The sequence below is a fragment of the Ammodytes marinus genome, assembly GCF_949987685.1.
Source record: "Ammodytes marinus genome assembly, chromosome: 6".
NCBI lineage: Eukaryota > Metazoa > Chordata > Actinopteri > Uranoscopiformes > Ammodytidae > Ammodytes > Ammodytes marinus.
In genome coordinates this window covers 4,651,281-4,677,000 of record NC_137235.1, presented here as the reverse complement: position 1 = coordinate 4,677,000, position 25,720 = coordinate 4,651,281, and the positions used below count along the sequence as shown (strand labels likewise).

At 38.7% G+C, this 25,720-nt stretch overlaps 1 protein-coding gene across 8 annotated transcripts in view; it reads right to left on the bottom strand.

The window, feature by feature from the left end:
* usp34 (ubiquitin specific peptidase 34) overlaps nt 1–25,720 on the bottom strand; it is a 56,379-nt gene that overhangs the window by 7,550 nt on the left and 23,109 nt on the right. For 2 of the 8 annotated variants that reach the window (XM_080029605.1, XM_080029606.1), the window contains exons 16-66: nt 25,034–25,248; nt 24,429–24,547; nt 23,345–23,472; nt 23,009–23,098; nt 22,606–22,701; nt 22,100–22,182; nt 20,760–20,914; nt 20,308–20,421; nt 19,958–20,057; nt 19,037–19,199; nt 18,392–18,569; nt 17,795–17,945; nt 17,146–17,246; nt 16,645–16,860; nt 15,828–15,953; nt 15,170–15,292; nt 14,979–15,062; nt 14,732–14,818; nt 14,203–14,403; nt 14,017–14,099; nt 13,880–13,920; nt 13,547–13,671; nt 13,067–13,219; nt 12,461–12,565; nt 11,908–12,002; nt 11,105–11,409; nt 9,693–9,856; nt 9,527–9,592; nt 9,026–9,172; nt 8,847–8,903; nt 8,638–8,715; nt 8,378–8,472; nt 7,679–7,851; nt 7,162–7,312; nt 6,886–6,964; nt 6,747–6,800; nt 6,550–6,645; nt 6,378–6,442; nt 6,184–6,259; nt 5,842–5,889; nt 5,672–5,737; nt 5,124–5,204; nt 4,697–4,782; nt 3,547–3,715; nt 3,269–3,343; nt 2,946–3,097; nt 2,203–2,356; nt 1,972–2,016; nt 1,589–1,693; nt 1,051–1,198; nt 318–622 (exon numbers count right to left, since the gene is read on the bottom strand). In XM_080029605.1, the coding sequence (XP_079885731.1) occupies nt 318–622; nt 1,051–1,198; nt 1,589–1,693; nt 1,972–2,016; nt 2,203–2,356; nt 2,946–3,097; nt 3,269–3,343; nt 3,547–3,715; nt 4,697–4,782; nt 5,124–5,204; nt 5,672–5,737; nt 5,842–5,889; nt 6,184–6,259; nt 6,378–6,442; nt 6,550–6,645; nt 6,747–6,800; nt 6,886–6,964; nt 7,162–7,312; nt 7,679–7,851; nt 8,378–8,472; nt 8,638–8,715; nt 8,847–8,903; nt 9,026–9,172; nt 9,527–9,592; nt 9,693–9,856; nt 11,105–11,409; nt 11,908–12,002; nt 12,461–12,565; nt 13,067–13,219; nt 13,547–13,671; nt 13,880–13,920; nt 14,017–14,099; nt 14,203–14,403; nt 14,732–14,818; nt 14,979–15,062; nt 15,170–15,292; nt 15,828–15,953; nt 16,645–16,860; nt 17,146–17,246; nt 17,795–17,945; nt 18,392–18,569; nt 19,037–19,199; nt 19,958–20,057; nt 20,308–20,421; nt 20,760–20,914; nt 22,100–22,182; nt 22,606–22,701; nt 23,009–23,098; nt 23,345–23,472; nt 24,429–24,547; nt 25,034–25,248 (6,172 nt within the window). The remainder of the gene's footprint in view (nt 1–317; nt 623–1,050; nt 1,199–1,588; nt 1,694–1,971; nt 2,017–2,202; nt 2,357–2,945; nt 3,098–3,268; nt 3,344–3,546; nt 3,716–4,696; nt 4,783–5,123; nt 5,205–5,671; nt 5,738–5,841; nt 5,890–6,183; nt 6,260–6,377; nt 6,443–6,549; nt 6,646–6,746; nt 6,801–6,885; nt 6,965–7,161; nt 7,313–7,678; nt 7,852–8,377; nt 8,473–8,637; nt 8,716–8,846; nt 8,904–9,025; nt 9,173–9,526; nt 9,593–9,692; nt 9,857–11,104; nt 11,410–11,907; nt 12,003–12,460; nt 12,566–13,066; nt 13,220–13,546; nt 13,672–13,879; nt 13,921–14,016; nt 14,100–14,202; nt 14,404–14,731; nt 14,819–14,978; nt 15,063–15,169; nt 15,293–15,827; nt 15,954–16,644; nt 16,861–17,145; nt 17,247–17,794; nt 17,946–18,391; nt 18,570–19,036; nt 19,200–19,957; nt 20,058–20,307; nt 20,422–20,759; nt 20,915–22,099; nt 22,183–22,605; nt 22,702–23,008; nt 23,099–23,344; nt 23,473–24,428; nt 24,548–25,033; nt 25,249–25,720) is intronic. The other 6 variants (XM_080029608.1, XM_080029612.1, XM_080029609.1 and 3 more) reach the window with 4 other exon arrangements.

Genomic DNA, 25,720 nt, shown 5'->3' with positions numbered 1-25,720 from the left:
TGCTTTCTTTACAATGTTTCTAACCAATTCTTATATTATTTTTCCTATTGTCAATTCTTTGTTAAGTTTAAAGAGATGGAATTTACCTGTATAAATAAAGGTTTTAAAAAAAGAAAAGAAACACTCGCTGTAATTTTCTTCTATTCTTTGTTATAAATATTATTTTTTAATAGGGATTCATTGAACTGATACTTAATGGGAAGATTTCGCAGAAAAGACCAAACATAAAAAAAAAAAAAAAAGAAATCAAAAGAAAAAGACAGACAGAAAATAAAACACTTCAGAAGCCTCTTTGGTAAAAAAAACAAAGAATGTACCTGGAAGAGGTTCCACAGGTCCATAAAGTATGCAGAGAACATGAGTTTCTCTGTCTTGGAGATGAGGCAGTATGTCATGAAGCTGAAGTACTGCACCAGCTTAGTGGTGCCGTGGACACTGGCGTCTACGTAGAGCTTGGCGCGTCCCAGCAGCCCCAGCAGAAGGTTGTAGACCTGGTGTAGCACCACCGTGGTGTCGGGGGACAGAGGGAGCTCACGGGTCGGCAGGTGCAGCGAGCGCGTGGAACGAAACATCTGACGGAAAGAATTACTGGGGATGAGGGAGACCAGGAGGTACGCCGCCGCTGGAGGGAGAGAGAGAGAGTTTTAAAATATTTTCCAGGTATTTCAATTTATACACGTTCTGTCATTATCAGAACATGTACAGCCGAAAATACTATCCAGAGAGAGAGAGAAAGAGAGAGAGAGAGAGAGAGCGAGCTGATGTTAGGATTCAAATTATACCCAAAATATGGTTACCAGTATCAAATTGCAGATCATTTTGTAATATGTTCTAACCCGTACATACAATTTTAAACTTTTTTTATTTTAAGGAATACGGATTAGAACATCATAACTATATAACTTAAAACTATTGTTTAAGTGGCTGGAAGTGGTTCTTAAAACCCATACTCCACCAAAAGATCCTTTCACTTTTTGTCAGGTTAACTGCTATCTAACTTGGAAAAACTGAGCCTGATATAAAAGCAGTATTGTATGTTGCAGTTCTTACATGTGCGGACTCGTGGGTAGTTGTGTGCGAGCAGGAAGCGTTCCACCCAGTTCTCCATGTTCTGCAGCACCCAGCTGTGAGCCAGTTTGTTCCTGGGCGTCTGAACCGCCAGCCAGTCCAGACACTGGGACGGGTTGTACTCTATCACCTGAAAGGAAGGGATGTTAACAATAACATTAATAATAGAAGCTTCGATTTAATAGGTGAAGTCAGCAATTCTGGAGAAAGTCTGTTGTGGAAATCACTATGTCAAAAATCAGTGAATATCTCCCCACGATCCGCTACCTGTCCGTACTGACTGCACACTGGAAGAAAAAGGGGCCCACTATAGCTAGTAATATGCCCGTTTACAGAACCTAGGCTAAGTATTAACGTGCAGGAGTGGATTGTGAGTGATTGTGACAAAGGGTCATTTTGACAACAAGCGTTCTCCAGAATGGCTGAGTAATCCTTGATACATGTGAATGTATATAAAAAAAAAAAGATAAAACTTTAAAAATGTCCAGAAGTAGACCAGTGTGTAGCTGAAGTCTTTTACCTCCCAGATCCTCTGCAGGATGTATGAGGCGAAGGAAGGCATCCCCGGAGGTCCGCCCGCAAACTCCATCAACATGGTCAGCAGCTTGAAGAACGGGTTGGCCGCCTGGTGGAGGGATGGGACACAGAAGAAGAGACTTTAATACACTTCTTCTACACTCATATTAGAGATTATATAGATTAGAGTATGCTTTTTTGTCATTGCATATTGATATAAACAAAATTTAGTTTGTGGAAACCAATGGGCCGATGGAAAATAGGGCCGTAAAAGTAGTGTAAATTTATCACAGCTTAAAGTCCTTAAAAACATGTTTTGTCTAATTTAAGAAAGACTGGTTCAGTATAAAAGTGGTGTGTTTTCAGTGTAAATAATGATCTGCTCACCTCAGGCGTCAGTTTAGCAATGGAGGTGAAGAGCATCGATACAATCTGCAGAAGAGATCACAGGAGAATCATGAATTCAATATTATATCAAAATATTTTTACTAAAAAAAAAAAATAAAAAAAATAAAAAAAGTACTTGCATACAATAAAATTCAACAGGAAAACATTCTTTATATCCTAGTGAAATTGTTACCATCATGTTAATTTTCTGTGTGTATGTGCTTAACCTACGTGCTCGGCCAGGCGGTTGTTATAGCGACAGAGGCTGAAGATGAGGTTGCAGGTTTGTCTGATGTTGATTCCGTCTCTGATGTGCTGGAAGAGGAACGGGAAACCTTTCCCTCCCGTCAGCGCCGCCATGTCGCTCTGGGACAGAGTCAGATGTCTGCAGGGAAACAGAGAGTTTAAGATGAATCCTCAATACTTCTAGATTCAAAAGGTGAGGTATGTAATAGTAGTGTATTTAGAGGCACCTAGCGGGGAAATTCTAAATTGCAAGGCTCCCTTGCTAACCCCTCCCTTTTCGGATAATTGGCATTAAAAGGACAAGAAGCTAGTCGCTAAAGATAAAATCATCCACCGCTGCCTTAAGTCTTTCCACAATATCAAGTGATGAGGTGAAGATTATTAGAGTATTTAGTTATTTATTCTATAGTACTTATTCTTTGTCTTCCAACAACTGCATAAGGACGTTAAGTTTGTCCGTTCTATGCTACTGAAGAAACACAGTGGTGCAACATGGCACACGACCTATATATGTAATAATGGCTCATTCTAAGGTTATATAAAATAAAAAATATATATTTTCAAGCGATAATACACTAATTACAAAATACTTATGAATATTATATCCCATTTCTACCAAGTCTGTTCTGAAAAACACCCTTTTCCTTTACACACTATCTTAAAACAGAATGTTATCTACTGTTATATTATGGATATAAAACACATAAATATCTATCCTGTAGTCATACCTCTCGGAGCGAGACTGCTCCACCAGCAGCGCGATGAGGGCGATCATCTTCTCCAGAGCGGCCGGTCGATACTTCTCTTCCGCCAGAGACAAAATGTCTTCCTCCTCGTCCTCCTCTTCTCCCTCCTCCTCCGACAGCACCTCCACCTGAGGCTGAGAGGGGACAACCATGTTTTATTAACTCTGTCCTTTCTTATAAATCACATTACCTACATATCACCTATCAATCAAAAAAAAACTTTTTTTATATGGCACTTTTCATAAACAGAAAAAAAGGTGTCAAAAAGTGGTGCATATAATAAAAGAAGAGCAATGAAAACTTACATTTTCAGGGCCTTTAGTTCCCATGTAGAAATGCACCATGATGGAAATTGCTTGTAGTGACAACAAGAACTGACTCTGTAGACACAAAATGAGACAAATTATTTAACTTGAAAAATCATTGTTGTAAAAAGATTCACAAAGCAATTAGAAATAATCAACTAAGTTGATTCTGCTATTATTATTATTACTACATTTAGCCTATTTTCCACAAAAAAACCAAGCAAATGATTATTTTTTTTAATAAAAATGTAAAAGTATGTATAAAAGGTGCGACGGACCTCTTCCTCCCCCATCTTGGCGAACTCGTAGAGAAAGGCAAAGTATTCCGTCAGGTGTTTGCTGTGCGGCTTCACTCCGTGTTCCATGATGGAGAGAAGCGTCTTCACGAAGCGAGTGACGCACGATCGACTGCCGATGTCTTCAACTGGACCGTCCATGTCATCAGAGCTGAAACAAGGAGAAAGAGGGGAAAGGGAAGTTTAGTTATATAGCGCAATCCAGACACAAGGCAATTCAAAGTGCTTTATAAGGGCATTACAAGTAATTACATTTTATTTTATTTTATTATTATCGTTACAATTATTTTATATATTTTTTTATCTGTGTATATATATTATTGATTTTTAATCTTAATTAAATTTTTCCATTTATTTTTTTGTCTCTGTTGTTTATTTGTTTTGTTAATTTTACTATGTATTTTAACTTTAAAATGCCATAACATTTTAAAATAAATAATAAAAATAATACATGAGAAATCTAATAATAAAAATAAATTGCTTTCAAAAGATAATAAAAACTAGCAAGTAAAAAGTAACAGGTTAGAAGGCAAACAGAAAGTCTTCAGCTTTGATTCAAATAGCTGAGAGTTGCAGCGGACCTCAAGCTTTGTGGGAGTTTGTTCCCGATATGTGGTGCATTAAAACTAAAATCCTGCTGATACATAACGTCCTTTAATTCTTCCGGAAACTGAAAACTGAACATGATATACAGGTGGTTTATGCAATAGTTTTTCACTTGGCCTTTGACTCAGTCCAACACATTTCAATAAACTGATGCCTGGAACTTATTTTATATATTTTTTTTAAACGTGATGTGGAGCCACATTTCTTTCTCTGAGTCCAGAGTGAAAGACTCCGAGTGACACGCGGCTCCTGTTGGGATTTCTGTCGCCATCTAATTACACAGACACAACACTGTCGCTTTGTGCTGCAAACTTTTCAATGGCTCATTACACTGACTTTACAATCATCATCAAGTTATATTTGGTGCTGAATAATTTCTAAATTAAGTTGTTTATAAATAAACTAGCACTGTAAATAGATAAAAAATATTTAATTGTTATTAATTGCATGATTGCCAATAATTAACCTTGCGATTAATTGAAAAAATTAATGGCATGGGATATTTTTCAAGTTTAAATCTACGTACCCATCCTCCATGCCGGGCTGCAGGTAGAGGTGAGCGTGAACCGGACGCAGCCGCTGGATGACGTGAATACACAACCTCTGGAACATCTGGGGGAGAAAGGCAGGAGTGGGTTTGAGAACATATGAAAATAAAACTTAGTTAGTTTTATTTAAAACGTGTGAGAACGGAAATAAAAGAAAATACAAAGATAAAATAAATAAATAATTGTCTTTTGTGAATAGTTAACCAAGACAAAGCAAATGAACCCAGAAAAATAGATACAAACCCCAACAAGATATGTATTAAATTTAACATGTCCGAAAAGGAGTAATCAGTAAAAACATAATCATTGAATTACTTCATTTCAACCATTTTATAACATTACAGGTTGAAGGACAGATGAAAGAAAAATGAGGTTGCAGTGAAGTTATATCAGATAAAAACTCACTTGTCTGACGATCTGATTGGGGCATTTGATTAGGATCTGCATCGGCCACCAGTTGTCGTCGGCCATTCGATCCAAAAACCACTGAAACGCAAGAAAACAAGTTTTAACAGTGATTATTAAAAACAAAGGAGTATCTGTTTTAGATATGTTTTCTTTGATAATATCAATAGAAACAGAGTATTATGGAAGAAACTTTCTCGATATAAGGGACACTTAGTCAATCATTTGAGATGAGTCATTATTTTTGAAAGATATTCACCCGCTTTGGCAATCATTTTTTTTTTTTAAAGTTATAGTTCAGTTATAGTCATTAAGTTGTGACTAAATCATTATATTTGGATACCGAGTCATCAATATTTGACTAAATACCGAGTCATCAATATTTTGAGAACAGTTTTTCATATTTTGATTGAGTATCTCAGAATAGTAATTTACAGGATTTTTTTTACATCACATTGGAGCTAATGGGCTTCCATACATTTAACATTAAAAACCTACAGCACTGATATAAATAATAATTAATAATTATGTCAATGCTGTTTTCAAACCTCGCAGGCGGCCTGGCTGTTGTTAAACTGTTTGGTCAGGAGTTCGATCCACTGCAGCATGGTGGGCTGGAGGTCAGAGAGTAGGAAGGAGACACGTTAGTCCAGTTAAAATTAAAATTAATTTTTTTTATTTAAATTAAACGTCCTACGGTAATGTGAGAGTGTTTTACCTTTTCCTTGGAGTGAATGAACGTCTCGAGGACAAACGATGTGCTGAGCTGCAAAGACAAGAACATTTACAGTAAAGTTATGAACTTTTATGTGATGTAGGGGAACACAGAAGCACTAGAACTATGTTTTTTACACTATAAAATATATATTGTTGTGATTAATAAATTTAAAAAATAATTCTTTTTAAGTACTTTATCAAAAGTTTATTTTTTATTTATTTTTCTATATGGGGTTCATTTCCATATCCATGTTTAATTGTGAAATAAAAAAATCAAATGCTAAACTGCCTTTAATTGTTGGGAAGATGTTAATTTCAAGTAGAATTGTATGTTATTTCTGACCTTAGCAGTCATGAGGGAGACGGCCTTGGGGTCTGGTAAGGTGCTGGGGATGCTGCTGCAGAGATGCCACATGAAACTGGAAGAAATAAAAAGTATAAACAACCATTAAAGGCTTAGTATAGATAATAAAAGACAGACGTGGGTTCATTAGTTCATACTGTGGAAATAACTTGTGGGACAAATGTGATACTCACCCAAAATAAGTGTGTTCAAATATATTCTTATCCTGGAGAAACTGCATGTTGTCGTGCCAAATCCACTAGAAAAGAGACACAGACATGTAGATTTAGGATTTAAAATGTAAATGTAATATATAAAATTAGTTTTTTAATGATTTAAATAAAAATAAAGTAGTGAATGAATTACCTCCAGCAGATCAGGAGAGACGTCAAAACTAAAGTCCTTCCCGTTCTCCTCCTCCAGCTCGACTCTCTTGTAGAAGAGCATGTAGGCACTGTGTGTCTGCAACGGTCAAGCAAAACTTTATTATTAGATACTGAAAAACAGAATAAGATTGATTAAATAAATAGATGAATAATAAATAGCCTAGAAATAGCCTTTACCTTCTCAAAAGAGAAATCCATAAACTTGTCTGTGACGGAGTCGTAGGTTTTAGTCTGAAATATAAAGAATGTGTCAGTAAAATGCAAAGTGATGAATACATTTTTTAAAATGTTGTATTATTTGACTGCACCATCGTACCGTCATTTCTCCGCCGAAGCACTCAGAGGCGAGCTGCGCCGAGTCAAAGGGCTTCACTTCCGCATCGTTAAACAGGTACCTGCAAGGAACGTTTTTTAAAGTTTTGTTTTTAACTCCAGCAACATATTTAACCAACCTGAATCTGACACTTTAAATCACTGATTTCTGTGTGATAATATCCTTTAAGTAATACCAAGTTGTAGCGATCCGTAAAAACTAGTATAATAAAATAACATTAATGGTGAATGAGTTATAGTGTTAACTCAGGCCCCTCACCACTTGTTGTTCTTGTAGGCGTGTGGGTTGACGATGTCTCTGATAAAGCTGTAGTAATGGCCGCCGTCCGCCGTGCCCGTGTGCACAGTCACACCGATGAGGTCATACTCGTAGCTCTCAGTTACCTTCGACTCGCCTTCTTCCCGAAAACCTGCAAATACGTAAGGAGACAACGCTCAGAAACTAATTCAAATAGATCCAACAGAAAAAAATGTACTGGCATTTTCCATTATGGCATAACCAAAACAAAGTGAACTCTTTGGCCCTCATTCACGAATATTATATGTACACAATACTTTTCGTAAGTTTGAACTTAGAAGGGTCCCTACGAGAAACCTACACCAGATTCAATAATTTTGCAAAGAAATTTTAAAGCGTTCAATTTAGTGTTTGTAGAAATTCTTCCTAGCAAGATGATGAATGCCAGAATCTCCCTTGCTTCTAAGAAGATTGTAAGAATTTTCCTCTCAATAACGTTGGTGAAAAAGGCCCATTGTTTAGTGTTGTTTGTACGAACCCTCTTTGCGTTCTCCCTTCCCCATGAGGAAGTCCTCTGTGTAGGGCGTCATGTCGAGGCGCAGCGGGAAGGAGAAGTGGGTGTTGACCTTTTCCTTCATCATGGTCACCATGTTGAACGTGTATCTCATGGTGTTGAAACTCAGGATCCGAGGAAGCTTCTTGAAACACGCTCTGAGGGAGGAGAGATGAAAGGGTGGAGTGAGATTAGAGAAAGATCAGGGCGGAAATAGATAGAAATGTATCCGGATAAAGGATTTCTAGAAGGGTTACTACAGCTTAAGACAAGTTAGCTTAAGACTTTGAAGATTAGTTTTTTTTTTAAAGACACTCAGAATTATATTAAAGATACATTTTACAGAAACTGAAAACTCTATATAAAAATGACAATTAACAGAGTTATTGACAATTTAGCATTACACATGACTTCTTTAGTCTAATTGAAAAGTACGAAGATGTATCTCATACAAATATGTTTTTTTTTTCATTCAAAACAACTAAAATACAAACAAAAAATAAAAAAATATCAATAATGCCATATTGAGGAATTCCTAAATTGTGTTTAAAGACTTTTAAAAGATTGATTTAAAACATATAAAAACCAACTAAGGCCATATTATTTTCAGATAATCTTAAGACGTTTTAAGTATCTGTAGGAACCCTGTTTAACTTATCATCATGTATTTAGCTTGATTCTGACCTTTTCTCTGCGCGGACCTTCTTGCCGCACTGGGAGCAGGTGTACATGTTGTCGCCCTCCAGAGTGTCTTTGATCGTCACTTCATCCAGAGATTCCTGAACAAAAGAGTTGACATCAGAAAGAACTGTTGAGAAACTGAGTGCACAATATTTTCTGTTGAGAATTGTTTTGCAGAGCCTTTGTTTGAGTTAAAGGACTTTTTAGCAAGATAACTCCACTACAAGTGAAACGGCTGATGCTGATGTGTTTTTCATACTCACATAGATGTTCTTCATATCGGCCACTTGACATCTGACGGTGTAAAACTCTTCAGCAGTCTGACTGACGTGGTCACAGTCCTGAAAGACAGAGAGAGCAAACGTAAAGAAAATAAATTTAAAAACTCACCACTTGGTATACTATTTCCCCTCTCAGAATATTTGAGATAAAAAATAAACTAAAAAACTCAGATCAATTTCCTCAAACTCACCAGAGAGACGACGTTGTTGGTGATGACGCCTCCAAACAGAGTCTTCACTGTGTTTTTCTGTGAGAAACAGACAAATAAGACACTTTGTTCACTTGTTTTTATTCAAATTTGACTTGTCAATATCTTGAACTGTTAATCAAGCTGTTACTGAGGAGATGTTATAGTGTGTGTCTAGTTACCAGCTCCTGGGACATCTCCTCTATCTTGGTGATGAGGTCGGTGAAGAACTCGGTCATGTCCTTCTGCTCCCCGGTGTTCAGAGGCTGTTTGTCCATCGTGTAGGTCTTACAGAAGGGACGCGGGTTGTACGCCTTTCTCTCACTCTCCTGGATGGACATAATCCAATCAGTTTGTTAATACAGCTCAATATTACATCAGACAAACAGACAGAGGAAGAGGAGGACATGTGTTTGAATAATAATAAATGAGTATGTAACATGATTACTTATTGCCTTAGGAAATATTTTCTATTGAAAAAAACTCCACTGTATAGCAAATGTTGCTTTGCTTCCCCTTGATATGAGTATTAACATTAAACTAACATATAATAATTGAGGTTTTAATGTATAAATGTCTAACATCTAAAGTATTTATTCACACTTATGGTTGCTTTTATTAACTGACCTTTTATCTGTTATGTTATTGTCAACACACAAAGTGAAATATAAATTTAAACTCACCATTAGATATGTGAACATCTTCTGCAGCTCCAGTAGTGTGGTTTTGTGTTTGATATCCTCAGCGTACTAAACACACACACACAAAAAAACACACATTAGAATCTACCCTGTTGTGATTTTTAATGATGTTTCAGCCCATTTCTTGGTCTTGCAGGCGCTTGCTTACCTTGGCAGTGAATACGGCCTGTCTGGCCTCTGGGATCATGTAAAGCTGCTGGATGGTGGAGGCCAGGTAACACGTGGCTCCCAGGTTAGTCAGACCCACGAAGCGACACTCGGCCCGCACGTCGTCATGGGGCCAGTAGTCCCACTTATAAGGCGCGTGAGAGGCTGAGGAACAATGATATATAATAATGAAGTTTTTTTGTTTTGTTTTTGTATTGCATGGCCTTTCTAGATTACCTGGTTGCAATTTTAACCTTGTGGTATTTCCAGAAAACCAACAATCAATATATTTAGCTCATTGTTGTCATTAAGCATGAAGCACATTTACTGTATAGTTCATCTGCTGTATAAACTGTCCCAGTCTGTCCAGCATTAATCCCATAGGAGGGACAATGTCTCACAGAAACAAACTGGTTTCACTTTAGCAAAACTCAAATTGAGTCAGATCATCGTCCCTGAGGACTTCTGACACAGAGTGTAGCTTGCAACACGTTTCTTACTAGTTCTCTTTCTTACTCTTACTATAAAAATAAGATGTCAAATCTATATATAAAATAAGCCTTTTCACATTAATATTTGGCTCAAATTCATCATCAGGTCGACAGAATAACCTCTGCACATGAATATGTTACTTTATATCTGATCAATGGGCAACTACATTTTTCATTTAGTTCAAAATCCCCATTTTTGTCAGCGATTTGCCGTCCTACAATAGTTATGAATACTTTCAGACTTTGTATATGTTAAAGAGCATAAGACAAAATACGTTAGAATCCTCTGAATAATTGTCTGTTTTTGTGTGCCGCTATCTTTCAGTATCCTCAGACAATTCTAATCTACCTAGTAGGGATGGCCATTTAGAATTTTTTCTTTAACCGGTTAACCACCAGAATTAACGGTTATTAACCGGTTAACCGTTAAGATTTAATGTAGCCTATTTATAGTGAAATACATGAAGCATTATAGCAGGGCTCCCGACCTTTTTTTGGACCAGCATATTAATTTAAAAACAATGCAGGGACCAGTAGCCAACTTAAATGCCTACATTTTGACACAGCACCTTTGTCTGTTGTGAGAAGAAGAGGTCTAGTATGCGAATGTAGGAGCAGAAAGTGCAATAAGTGACTGAAAAGGGACATTTACACACACACAGGCTTAGGGGATGGGTAGCCTACCATCATTCATTCTTTACCGACAGTTGGCATTTTTACATCCGGTTCAGCAATATCAAAATAAGAGTCCGGATTTCAGAGAAATTAAGATGATTTAATTTTTTTTAACCGTTTAACCTTTAGTATTAACCGGTTAAAGATATTCTTAACGGTTAACGGTTAACCAGTTAACCATGGACATCCCTACTACCTAGCAACAAACCGACCAATTAAAAAACAGTCTAGTATCCACCCCACTCACTCTGCATGTGTTGGGACATGACCCAGTTGTGCAGCAGCCTGTAGTTCTCCACAGATCCCTTCACAGTCTCCACCAGTAGATCGTAGGCGGCTGCCCGGGCGGCGTGGGACTTGCATTTGGGCTGAGCGCGGTCTGCCAGGCTGGGCAGGAGGAAGAGCAGGTTGTGGACGTCCCGGAGGAACTCCTGGCCCTCGCGGCTGAACTTAAAGGGCGGCTTGTGTTTGAGGACGCTGGTGGCCAGACGCAGGAGACCGGTGAGGCCATCGTCCTCTATCATACCATCCTGCTGGTCCAGGATCTCACGACTGGAAGAGAGGGGGACACAGGGAGGTAAGGGTTAAAACTTATGAAGAACATGGCTTATTACAGAAGGATTTGTTCATATGTTGTTAATTGTCTAATTTATGAAACATTTTCTTCATAAAAAACTTGATGAAAATGTATTTTTAAAACCTGTAGAGATTTATAAAATTTAAAAAAAGGATGTACCTACAATCAGTTCTATAAAAACTTTTGGCACTAATATGTTGTAAAAATGAAATAAAGATGTTGATGCTGGCTTTATGTTTTTTCTTTTCTTTTAAAGTGTAGTGATTAGTAGGGAACTACAAAAAACATAAACCATGTTTCATAGTCTGAACTACACAAGAAGAATAAGAAGCAAAAACCTCCTAAAAACAAGACAATATACAATAAAAACATTTTTTCTAAAGACCTGCTAATGTTCAATACATCATCTTTGTCTTATCATTATTATTGCCTGTGTATAAATCTCCAGTATTGAGTGTGTGTGAGTGTCTGACCTCCGGATGCAGTCGGCGAGGTGTCGGGCGAGAGCGTCCAGGTCCAGCAGCGTGGTCTGCACCGGGCCGGCCAGCGACAGAGAGGGAGAGACCTTCTGTGAGTTCAAACAGACCAATGCTAGCAACAGCTCAATACAAACAACACATCAACACTATTAGAATTAATCCACTAATAAATCAACTCATGTTCATCTCGTTAACATTAGCTTAGCTCTCCAACTACATGTCTTATAACTTTGGAAGTAATATTTAATGAAATGTGTGTATCTGTGTGTGCCCTTGTGTACATATGTCTGTGTGTAGTCTAAACAGTGCTGGTCCATTTTTAGCAGAGAGGATTGGTATGTCTGTTTGTTGTTTGTGTTGACCTCCCCGGGTACTACAGGTGGAATTTAGCTCAAAGCTAAATCTAGTACAAAACATATCGTCGCATTGTTTGAGTTAAATGTATTTTGTACATAGTCCAAATAGGTAAAAAAAAAAATAATAATTTTAAAAATAAAATACTAAAGATAATTATGATCCGTTTGTGCTGTGCTGTGAAGGTTCCCACCTGGCTGGCGTCTTTAACGTGGATGTTGTCGATGAGTTTGCAGAGCAGCCAGAAGTATTCCTTACAGCCCGTCCTCAGCAGAGGCTCCTCCTCATAGTCCTCCATCTGAAAACACACAAGCTACCGTCATGCTCCTGAAAACATTTAACACTCAGGGGGGCACCCTTAGCTCAGTTGGTAGGGCGTCCCTCCCATGGGCCTCGGCCAGCAGCGGACCCGGTTTCGATTCCAGCCAGCGGTCGTTCTCTGCATGTTACTCCCCTCTTTGCCCCATTTCAACTCTGTCTCTCTGCACTATCAATAAAGCATAAAAATGCCCAAAAAATATCTTAAAAAAAACAAAAAACATTTAACACTCAGCAGCAGGGGTTGCACTAGACTCGCTTATTGTCATTTTGAGGTGATTGAGCGTGTGTGTGTGTGAGAGAGTCAGTGTGTGTGACTGACTGACTGACTTGATTGACTGACTGTGAGTAAGTCACAAGTGTGTGTGTGTGTGTGTGTGTGTGTGTGTGTGTGTGTGTGTGTGTGTGTGTGTGTGTGTGTGTGTGTGTTTTAGGTAGAGCACGGCGAGTAAGTGTGGGTGAGTGTGTGTGAGAGACCCACCCTCAGAGGTTTTAGGGCTTGTGCGTCAGGCAGGAACTTGAGCAGCGTGGAGGCAGCGAGCAGCAGGAAGGATCTGTTGATGGATTCTCCTCCCTCCAGACCCGACAGAGAGAGTTTGTAGAGGCCGTTACAAGCCTCGTGCCTCACCGCCGGCTGAAAGACAACACACAGGACAACATACTGATTAAACTGTTTCACTGTTACAATATATTTCTTAACTTGTTGTTTGTTTAGTCTTTCAAGAGAAAATATTTTTATTTTTACCAGTTCAAAATCAAATGAAGGTATAGATAAAAATGAGTTAAGGCACTACGGAAAGTTTGAACAAATTTGAGGGGTTTCTATCTAAAAACAAACACAAACTCTGAATAGGTTGATTAGTAAGCTTTAGAGGTACTAATAGGTGGATTTGGATATGTTCACTTCGGTTAAAATTATAATAAACTTGAAGGCGACTTGTGGATGTTCAGACCGTCTCACCTCAGGCACCAGCAGAGTGAGTTTCTTGAGCCAGTCGTGCAGGTGGTCGCTGTCGGCCAGACTGGACTTGACGGTGGAGGAGCAGTGAGCCCAGCTCACCAGCAGCCACATCGAGTAGTGAGTCACTGGGGAGGGAACGGAAACATAAAAATCAAGTCTTTGCTAAACATACCAGCTTAGATTGTTTTATATTTCTGCATCAGGTGGTTTTTTATGATTTTATTGACTTGTAAGTGAGGCATGATTTAATTTTTTTTTTTTAAATGCATCATTTATCATAGAGTGGAAACAACATCATCAATGTTAATGTATATGATTTTAATAAGTTCTCACCTTCGTGTCGAGACCTGTGGTCGGACTGAGCCTTAAGAACTCTGTTGAATGAAAAGACAACATATAAATACACCTAAAGTAAACCAGATATGTTTGGTATTTAAATACCAGAAGAATACATTTTTATTCCTTGTCACCTGTGTGCGAGGTTGTCGTATGTGTAGGCCACGTTGATCAGGCGTTGGATGAGGTTGGTTCCCTGTACAAGGCTGAGGAAAACCTGAAAACACACCGACAGAGCAGTTCATGATCAAATCCCAACGAGTCTATCTTACCTACTGTTTCACCTCAATATATCAGCTGTTTGTTGTCGTCTCATTTACCTCAGTGAGCCTGGGGATGTGCAGGCCTTTCCCGTGCTCCACCGTTGACTTGCGTGACTTGCCCGGCCACGCCCTCTTGCGCTGGCTGTCTGCGAGGCCGGACCAGGAGAAGACGTCATGATAGGCCAGGTCCAGGTCTGCAGGGTCCACCGCAAACTGGCAGATCAGCTTCAGCAGGCAGGCAAGGCAGTCCAGCAGCCACTACAGAGGAGAGGGGATAAAGTTAAACACCCACACACACTGAGACATTACAAGACGTTTTACCATCCAATTAAATTAATTTCAACTTTATATTTGAAGTACAAGTACGGTTTCGATGTTCTGAAGAAACTGCAGCCATGGTTTCAGGGAGCTGAGATTATTTCTAATTAGGCACAGGTAGATTTCTTGTCCATTCAGAAATCAAACTACTCTTCCAATTTACACAACACTACTTGTAAATTAACCCCTAACCCAAGGAAGTTTATTTTCTTTGAACTGATGAACACTTTTTTTTGGCCAGTGTGAAAGGTGCTCTAGTCTCTCTCACCACAGTCCAGGACTCCTGGTCTTTGGGCTCCAGGATTCCTGAGTTGAAGATCTCCAGGAGAAGCTGCAGACCTCCAGACGACACAAACTGAAAGAAGAAAAAGATAATGAATCCAAGTATAACGTACAGAACATAAAAATAGTGGTACGTTTAATTAAATCTCTACTTTTAACTACTACTTTAGTCGACTGTATTAACCACCAATAAAAAACAGTTTTTCTGTCACAGAATATACATTGTGTTGTACCTTGCAGCTCCAGGTGTTTTTGCTGTTTTCTATCTGATCCTCACTAGAGTCGTCAGAGTCTGGATACAGATCACTGTAGCTGCCCTGGAAACACAAAAACACACACGTTTAAGTAGATCATTCTTCACTGCTAATTTGATCTTTTTGCAATAATTTAGTGTAACTAATCGACTAAGTGTGTTATTTCTCACAGTAGACTCTCTGTGGATGCGTCGGTTTGGTTTGCCCAGAGCCTCGATGATCTCCAGAGCGTACAGCAGCTTGTGAGGACTCTTTATCCTCAGCAGCTCCTTCCAGCACAGACCGTCTCCATTCTACACACACACATATACAAACAAAGACAAATCATATCAGTCATACAGTGTCTGATAGATAAATACAATTCATTATGGAAAAATAATAAGATTTAAACCGTGTTAAATTCTATGGCAATGATTTAGCTTTTGTCTGTATTGTGCTGGCAAAGAATTTCACTTAATTGCACATTACGAATGCCCCCGGCATGGCCCCAGTTTAGAAAGAAAACCTACAATTATTAATTTATCTTTAGCTGTGGTGTTCAGGGGACCAGGTTTTGAACACAAATGTTTTCAAGTCAAAAAATAATGACACTGGACACCTGTTAGATTATGGCCTCCAAGTTTCGTATTAAGAAAAAAACCTTGAATCTGAAAGACATTAGAGTTTGTTGTTCTGTTTATTTATCTGCCAAATCAAATCAAATCTCTTTTATTTGTATAGCCCAATATCAGTGGGCTTTACATTCCATACAGTATGACACCCTGCCCTTACACCCTTACGCCCTGCCATTTATTAATGATCGTTGTTGTTGTAAGTGTGGTCACTGACCGTTTCGTCTGCGATGTTCTGGAAGGCCAGCAGCATCTTGGGACATGTAGGAAGCAGCATGAGCAGCTCCCAAACCCGCCGGGACAGGTTCTCTGCATGGAGGTGAAGCTCCTCACACCGCGCATTCTGCAGGAACAAGGAACGCTTATTAAATGTTCTTGTGAATCGCTCCACATACACTAATACTTGAAGTGTGCCATAATAAAGCTAATAATAATAATAATAATAATTTTATTTGTATAGCACCTTTCAAGAGCAGACGTCACAAAGTGCTTCACAACAAATACAAGAAAAATACAAGCAGAAATTACATGCAAATATCAGCTAAAATACAGAACACGGGGAGAAACAATATAAAATAAAATAAAATTACATAAACAAAGATAAAACACATTAGGTAAAAGCAAGTCTAAAAAAAAAAAAAAAATCAAAACACTGCCCCTGCGTTCCAAATCACTTACTTTTCCTTTTTACTATACTAGATACTATAAAGCCTGCTGGTTTCCATACTGCAAAATCCTATTGGATGTAGTAGGGCATTCTGGTATTTTTTGGCATACTGCATTTGACATGTCTGTATTGGCACATCCTAAATCTTTTTTCTAGCATACTAAATAAGATAAGAAAATCCTTTATAAGTCCCACAGTGGGGACATTTTCAGGTTACAGCAGCAACAGAGGAAAGTTGAAATAGTAATAGTAGTAGCAGTATGAATGAAAAATATAATAATAATAAAATAAGTATAGTATATATAAATAGTATGGAAGTTTGGGTATTGGAACACAGGGTGAGTTTTCCTCCGTCAGTCCCACCCACCTCAGTAATGTCCTGGGCCTTCTCAGTGTTTGGGTTTGGCGGCTTGAAGCAGGCTAACATCTCTAGCAGGTCAAACAGAGTGGTGAGGTGCGGCTCCTGGAGCAGCAGTAGCATCGGGATGTGTTCCTTCTGGGGAGGGGGTAAGCAGGAGGCCGGTAGCTGGATGCCCTCTCCCTTCCTCTCCCTCCGAGGGGCGCCCAGAGACACAAACACCATCTAGAGGACAGACAGACAGACACACATTACGCAAAGATGATTAATCTGTCATGTACATGTGACTGTAGAACTGCAAGAAATGATAAGTTTTTACACAATCTGGGGCCACATTTTCACAAGATTTAAAAGGAACCATTAAATATGAAAAAATAAAAAATAAATTCAATAAAAATTGTTTATGGAAAAATAAACAATATGAAACTATCTTTTATATAGATGAAACCAAACTGTTCTGTGTTCTTAGTTGACTCTCTATCGACATACATAAGGAATTACATTAACCACCTGCATGTCTTTAAAGCCCAGCTCATGCAGCGTCTTCTCGTCGTAGTCTGTGGTCAGCTCGTGACCGGAGGAAATCATCCTGACCGGCCCCATCAATCCACCTGCAGGAAACCAGAGAGAGACACACTTCACACACAAGCTCTCGAAGACTTTTTTCTTTTCTTTTTTAAAGAGGATTTTTTAGGCATTTCCAAGCTTTATTTAATAGTATGGAGAGAAACAGTTGAAATGGGGAGACAGAAAGACAGGGGGGATGACACTGCAACAAGGACTGAGTCCACATGGTACGCGCTCTACCCTCTACGCCACCAGAGCGCCCCTCTGAAAGACTTTTAAGGTGCATGTACTGTTTAAGTGTGTGTTTGTTAGTAAGCAATAACAAGGGGAGGATTTGTATCGCGATAAATAAGTCTCAAAACACGCGCATTAGAAAACCAGCCGACTTGAAACTTTCTGATGTTCCAAAACTCATATGCGCAAGTTTTGAGACTTATAAAAAGCTGTATATTTTTAGAAACGACAAATCCATATTTGTATAAACACTGGCTGGTTGACTAATGGTTTACTACGGGGTAGCTCTGGCATGCACGTCTACATCTCCTCACAGCCAACCGGAAGTCACAAAAGCCCTAGATGTTTTGGAGCAGACCTGGGAAGTCGACCGTCTGTCGTCCGCTCTGTCCGAACTCCTGCAGCTGAGCCTGTTGGTTCATCTGCTCCTTCTGCAGGTTCTCGTACCAGTGGGTCACCTCGGCCCTCAGGTCTGCTACCTGGTCACTGGGGTACATCTCTATCGTCATCTGCAAAGAACACAAAACATAATCAATGGCTGGATCTAATGATTAAGGCGATGGATATTAAGGTTAAAACTTGAAATTGAAAGCGCAATTTGAAACAACAATTTCTGCAAATCTCAACGTCAAAGATTTAGGATCTGTCCATAATGCAGCGTTTAAACTGTAGTGTGTCAATGGTTTTACAAATCATTACCAGTCATTCTCACTAATCAGAAGCTGCCTAAGGCGACAGAGATGCCCAACAACAACACAAGCACATACAGTCAGACTATAACACTTGTAGGCATATATGCAGCTTCTGTTAGTCCCGGAAGAATTGCATCCCTGGGACTTACAGTACCTTACAAAGTACCATCACATTTTCCAAATTTTGGCATCGACTAGTACCGACAGTATCAGTTCTCGTGACATAGTCCCTAGTTACAAATCAGTTGTAGTTTCACACTAACTTTTCCTAAGTGGAGACTGTTGGTTTGTTGTGTCAAGTCTAAATGTGTGACCTTGTCAGGGAGGCCGGCGGGCTGACAGACGATCCTGAGCGGCAGAGACTGTTTGTCGCTCAGAGCCTTCAGGTGGCTGCTGATCCCTGTCCCCTCAATCTGCCACTGACGCAGGTGGTACGCAAACCTGACAGGGACAGAGAGGGGAGAAAATGTGTCAGATAAATATAAATATACAGGTGTAACAAAAAAATTTGAATATCATGAAAAGGTCTATTAAAAAGTGAATCGTTCATATATTCTGGATTCGTTATACAAAGTGAAATCTCTCAGGCCTTTATTTTGCTTTCATTTTGTTGATCAGGGCTTACAGCTCATGTAATAAAGAAATCCCGTATCTCAAAATATTTTATTTTTTCATAAAACCAATCAAAAAAAGGATTTATAATACAGAAATGTCAACCTTCTGAAAAATATGTTTATTCTAAATTCAATTCACTTTAGGTGTAGTGAATCTGGAATATATCATTTTTTTTACTTTTGAATTAGATTTTCTTTTCTTTTTTTTATTGATATTACATTTTTTTTAGATGCATCTGTACTGATTTGAAAGCAAGACTTAAACAGACACAAACATATTCCTGGTTGGTGTACCTGCGTCGAAAGGCCTCCAGGTGTGTTTTGAGCATGAGCAGCCCCCTCTCGATGCTGGTCAGACTGGAGTGAGCGTCTTTCTCCAGGTTGGCTGAAGCCATCAGCAGACTCTCCATACACTTCCTGATAAACTCCTGCTCCTTCTCCAGGCCTGTTTTACCAGCTACAGATGTTAACAAATATAAAACAAGACAGACAGCGGAGATAATTGGATAACGTGTACATGCATGTGGTTAAACTTTACTGTAATCTCTAAAGATTTTTTAAAGTTACACTTTACAATAAGGGTTTATTAAGTAACTGTTAGTGAATGATTATTGAGTATTAACTTACTGTAAATGCAAAGTTTTTAAAGGTTATTTAATGTTTATTAAGCATTAATGAAGCTTTAACTAACAGGTAAATAATGTACCCTTAATGTAAAGTGTTACCGATGTTTTCCCTTAGAAATTCAAAGTAGTTACTGTTGATTAGTGTAAAAATGTGTGATGTCACTTTGCTTTTGCATGGAAATGCAAAAATATTAAGGAGATACTTTCGTGTCTTTATTATGCAATCAAAAGAATAAGTTTGAGAGCAAAACCTTATGAATCGAAAACAAACTTTTAGATTTGCAAAGAAAAATAATAATAATGTAATTAGCAAACAAAACTTCTGGAATTGCATAGATAAGTTAAAATATAAGACATTTTAACTTGCTCTAAACCATTTCAGTTTCAATAGTTTTGATCTCAAATGTATTATTTTGTTTGCATAATAAAGACACAAAAGTAACTGATAAAAAAGGTCTGTAACCTTAGTGTAAATGATGGAGGTCAGGTAGGTAGGTAGGAAGGATAGATGGATGGATAGTGTACTTATTTTTTTAATCCACAAAGGTAATTACCAGTGTTGCAGTAGTAATATGAAGGATAAACTAACCGTTGATGTAGTAGGAGTTGATGTACTGGATCGCAGCGCGGCTGATATCAGCAGACTGAGCTCTCAGAGCGATTCCCCACAGCTGGTCCATCCCACACAGCTAGAGACGGAGACACAATCACACATGTGAATTAACACAGCCAGTCTTAACATTAGTCTGTCTAGTCAAATTCCAGTAAGACCAAGTTGAGTAGCATACTCCCAACATGTCAGCATAGATTGCTCCATACTTCCACAAAAATAAATATTAAATTATTGAAGATAGACAGGGAGGGAGAGGGAGAGTGGGGAGGGAGAGAGAGGACAGACAGACAGTTAATTTAAATACTGTGTAAAAACTGTTTGTGTACCTCACAGCTGGAGGCGTTGTCCAGAGCGCTGGTGGCCAGTCTTGCTAAGTTACAGAGGTGCTGAAAGAGGTTGAGACCCGTCATGCTGATAGTCTCTGGCTTCAGCTGGGGCATCTGGACACACACACACACACACACACACACACACACACACACACACACACACACACACACACACACACACACACACACACACACACACACACACACACACACACACACACACACACACACACACACACACACACACACACACACACACACAGTAATGTTAACACTTTGTGTCTGTAACAATGGTAACTGTATCCGATTATAAACATAGACACATGACAGACCACAGGTGAAAGAAATGGTTCATGATTCACTTTATATTTTATTTGATCAACTTCTGGAGACATTGACTCATCATTTTTTGCAAACATCTCACTGCTGTATACAGGAGCCTCCTTTACCTTCTCTAGGAACAGGTGCTTGTATGTCTCCATGCCCATGGCGTGCTGGTCTTTGCTGCGGACCTGATTGAGGAACCAGTGTAGAGCGTCGTCGTAACACTCTGCGTCTTCCACCAGGCAATGCCACAGGATGTCAACCTGCTCCAGACTTAGTCCTGACAAACACACACACAATTATACCGGACTCAATCACATGTAAACAAAGACCCAACAATTAGTGTACTTCAAACAGCACGGACTAGATAGAAACAATTCACACTTTTGTACTTAATATGATACAGACTGGTGAGAAAAACCCCCAAAAAGGTACAAATAAACAGGTAAAGACCTTCCTTTAAGTGTGATTTTCTAATTATGTACTGGATACTTTTAACTCTTTAGGCGTGTAAGGGCTCAAGCTCATGTTCTCACTGAAATAGAACCTCACAGGGTTTAAATAAATAATCTAAACTTTGCATTTTTGAAAGCGCCCTAAACTTCCTTAAAATTAAACGATCTGGGGTAGAAGAATGACCCAAGTTGATTTTGTTTAACATAATTTAAAAGACTCCATATCTCCTAAACTGAGAAAAAAACTAATGGAAGATGAGCTAACTTTAGTTGAAACTCCCTGTGGGTGTAAAACTGGGCTAAATCTGGTAGAATACTACAAGAACTGGGTTATATTTTCTCACCAATGTTACGTCACACTCTCTCACACACACAGACAGCGGGAGCATTGTTCTCAGTGGGGCAGCTCAAGTTGCATAATGAGGGCTATTTAGCATCATTCCCCCAAGACTCAAAACCCACATTACGAGTTCAATTACAAACTACTGATGAAAATGCTTCTCTTAGTAGGAAAATACACCAGTGTGGGAATAGCCAAGCAAAACAACCGTAGAGCTGTTTATGCACATTTAAGCCAATTAGTTCAAAATCACATCCACTTTACATTGCTGCTTAATATTATTTTAAAAACTAATTCTATTGAACTTATTTGAGCGGAACATGGGACTCTCAAACTTCTAATGGCTGTGATTGTGTTCAACTCATTTCACTACAGCATGAAGCTTGTAGACTTTAAAAAATGAACAGCAAATATCAGTGGAATACCAAGAGAAACAAGGACATATTTTCTGAAAGTATGCATCCTTATGTTAGTTTTTTATTTAGTTTTTTTATTTGACTCCCATATATTGTAGATAACAGCTAAAAAAACCTGATACCACTTATATAACTAGATAGATCAAGGAATAAGGGATTTTTTTATGATTTGGATGAGCAAAATATTTTCACTCTCAAATCACTACACCACAAGCGTTAATATTTCTATGTGGAGACTTGAGGTGTTTTCTTACTGAAGTGGTCCGGGGATCCCAGTGTGGAGAAGACACAGGTGAGGAACTGCAGACGGACCTGGACCTCCGCACTGTGGCTGTATCTGCAACAACACAACGAGAGTCAGTCAGTAGAAGGAAATGTCTTGGGATAGATTTGGCTTCTTCTTTTTTTTTTTTTTTTTTTTTTTTTTTTTTGTATTATGTGTATTTTGTTGTATTTTTTGTTTCATTGAGTTGTGGCAAAAAGGAAAAAGAAAATAAACATATTGTGGAAAAAAAATAAAAAGTAAATGTCTGATTTAGCTAACCATTTATTATTATTATTATTTTTAGTATTACGCTTGACTGAAAGATTAAAATCGGTATGTCACCGTGAGTTAACCAACGTCATAACGCAGTTGCAAAACACCTGACATGGTGTCTAACACTGAAGAATCACTTTAGAAAATGATATTATATTACAAATCAATTCACAAAGTCTATGGGAAAAGAAAGATCAGATATTTCCCCCCCGACAGACTCACAGTGCAAACTTGTGCCGTTGTTCGCGGACTTCCTGGATGTAGTGCTGCAGGTTGTCAAAGAACAACTTCATCATGTGCAGCTCCTTCTCTGCCCACCTGAACAAACCGGAAAATTAGATTTAGTATTTAGGAACAATTTAACAGCTTTAGGACAAGTAGAAGTTCAACAAAAAAATTGGCAACTTTATTTAACTCATAATCAAACTCATAAAAACAGGAACTGAGAGGAATTACAAACAGTAGAATAAGATGAGATACATACAAACAGAAGCAGTATAAAAAACGGAATTATCATATTAATAAAGGCAAATATACAAGCTATACAGTTTTAAGAATCGAAGCTGTTCAACACATTAATCTGAGCTTGGTTGTTATGATACTAAAGCTAAACAATCTGACTTACATGGTGATCCAGTGGGTGTCATAGCTGGAGCCAAACTGCTGAAAAGTGCCAAAGAGTTTTGGTAGTAGACGCAACGAAACCACAACAGACCTGAGGAGAGAGGAAGAGATGAGGGTCAATACAAGGAGTAAAGGAAAGAAAGAAACTAAATATTAAAACTGTTCTGGAAATATTTTTAATTCTATTAGCTGAATTTTTTTTAAACTCTGGTTTACTCTATAATTTCAGACTTCACAGGCTCAAAAAAGTTGTGCATTTCTTATTTTTTTTTTGTAACTCTAAGACCAGTAAAAAGGACTTCAGACTGACCTTTAGTGTCTTATAAGTGACTGTTACCTGTGGTGTGCTAAGTTGTCGAGGCAACCCTCGATGAAGCGCATTCTGATCTGTCTGTCTGTGAACCAACAGACCAGCGAACACAACAGCTTCTCTGCTTCATTAATCAGACCCTCAGACAGGTGGATCTATAAAAACACACACACACACACACACACACACACACACACACACACACACACACACACACACACACACACACACACACACACACACACACACACACACACACACACACACACACACACACACACACACACACACACACACACACACACACACACACACACACACACACACACACACACACACACACACACAGAGTGAGTAAGATCACTTTAACACTGAGGAGGAAATTAAATGTTGCAGCCTTTCTGGCTTTGAGTTGTGATTTTTCACCTCTAGCAGACTAAACAGCTCATTATTCAAGGCTCTTATTGAACTATCTTCTTTTTCTTTATTTTTATCTGTCGGCATTTTCATTTGGAGAATATTGCTTCTGGGAAACACCTTGTGATTACTTTGATGAGTCTTCTAATAAGAAAGTTATAATAACCTCAGGTCGTTAAAGAATAGCAAACAAAACGTTGAATATGTGCGTACTAGCATTTTAAATAATTCAGTTATGACTGAAGTGAAGCAAGACTGATTATTAAAAATCTAAGGCTATTTTTTGTTCAGATAATGTGAAAGCAGTGTGACAACAAATATTGGACTGGAGTCACAGATATTCTGACTTCAGACTGTGACACTGCAGACTCGGACTTTAACACCGTTGACTTCACTTGGACTTCAAGCCTTTTATTTAGAAAATCCTTATATTTGAATAAATCCTTGATCCCTTCGTCTTTAGCCCAACGATTAAAATGTCTGCTATTTCAAAAAGTCTCCCTTCCTACACTGTTCAATCCTGGGGTTTAAATCAGGCCCGGGTCGTTCTGTGAATGTCATTCCCCTCTCTGCCACATTTCATCTCTGTCTCTCCGACCTGTCTAATAAAGCATAAAAATGCCAAAAAATAATCTAGAAAAAACACAAAAAAAAAACAATGTTCAATCCTAGAGCGCTGTGTTTGAGGTCTTACTGCGTCCTCGTCCTGCACCAGGTCCCACAGCAGAGTGTTTCCCTTCTTGCAGACGTTGTCCAGGTTGATGTCTGTGACGGCGTGGCTGCTGGAGTACTGGTGCTTATGGACCGCTGGACCTACACAGAATACAGCGCTCACACGATCAGCTTCACTGGTTCTTAATATAACCGATACTGTCCGATATCATAATTTATATACCCTTTTGGTGGTGATATTACATGTACGGCTTACCCAAAAAAGAGCCAAAGAATATACAAAATTTAAAAAAATTGTTCAAATGTATTCAAACATTCATTCTTTATATGAACTGCTTTGAATGGTTTCTATACAGAAGTTAGATATATTGTTGATGTTGTGCAGTAAAAACAAATCTTAAACAAATGCATGAAAAACAACCAAGTTATTAAAAAAGAAAAAGCGCTTTGATTTAAAAAAAAGAGAAAAAAAAAAACAACTATGGAATTTGGATCAAAGGTTTCACTCCAATATCCAATGAGTGGATTGCAGCCATATCAAACCCAATACCCATATTGGATCCGATCGGTCCCATCCCTTATAATCAGATTATTCCAAACATGCCCAACCCCTTGCTTGTGCCTCACCTTGCACCAGGTGCTCGTGGTAGATGGAGGCCAGGTTGGGCAGGTGCTGCTGCAGGTGTGAGCTGAGTTCAGCGTGTGAGTTGATCTGGACCAGCTCCTCCTCGCAGCCCGACTCCTCGCCGTCGAAGTCGGCCATGTTCTTCTCTGACTTTGCGCTGACCTGAGAACTGCTGCAGCTCACGTCATCAGCACTCAGCATGTCCTCCACCATGGGACTGAGAGGGGACAGAGGAGAGACATTGAAACCATATCAATCAGCTCAATTTGTATGTAAACAAAAAGGGGCCCACTGTAGTTAGCAACATGCCTGTTTACAGAGCCTAAGCTGAGTATTAACACTGGATTTATTTTTTAGCTGATTTTGGACATCATGGGACTGAGGGCACAAAGGAGAGACAGTGAAAGCATATCAATCAGCTCAATTTGTATGTAAACAAAGGGGCCCACTGTAGTTGGCAACATGCCTGTTTACAGAGCCTAAGCTGAGTATTAACACTGGATATTTTTTCAGCGCACACAGTATGAAAAGGTAGCGGATAGTGAGGAGATATTCACTGTTTTTGACAGAAAGTGATTTTGACAACAAGCTTTCTCCAGAATCACTGACTCCACCTTTAAGCTTTGCAAGTTCAAGTTCACTTTCAACTCTAACCTTGTGTGCAACTCTGACCTTTAAATGTGCAACCA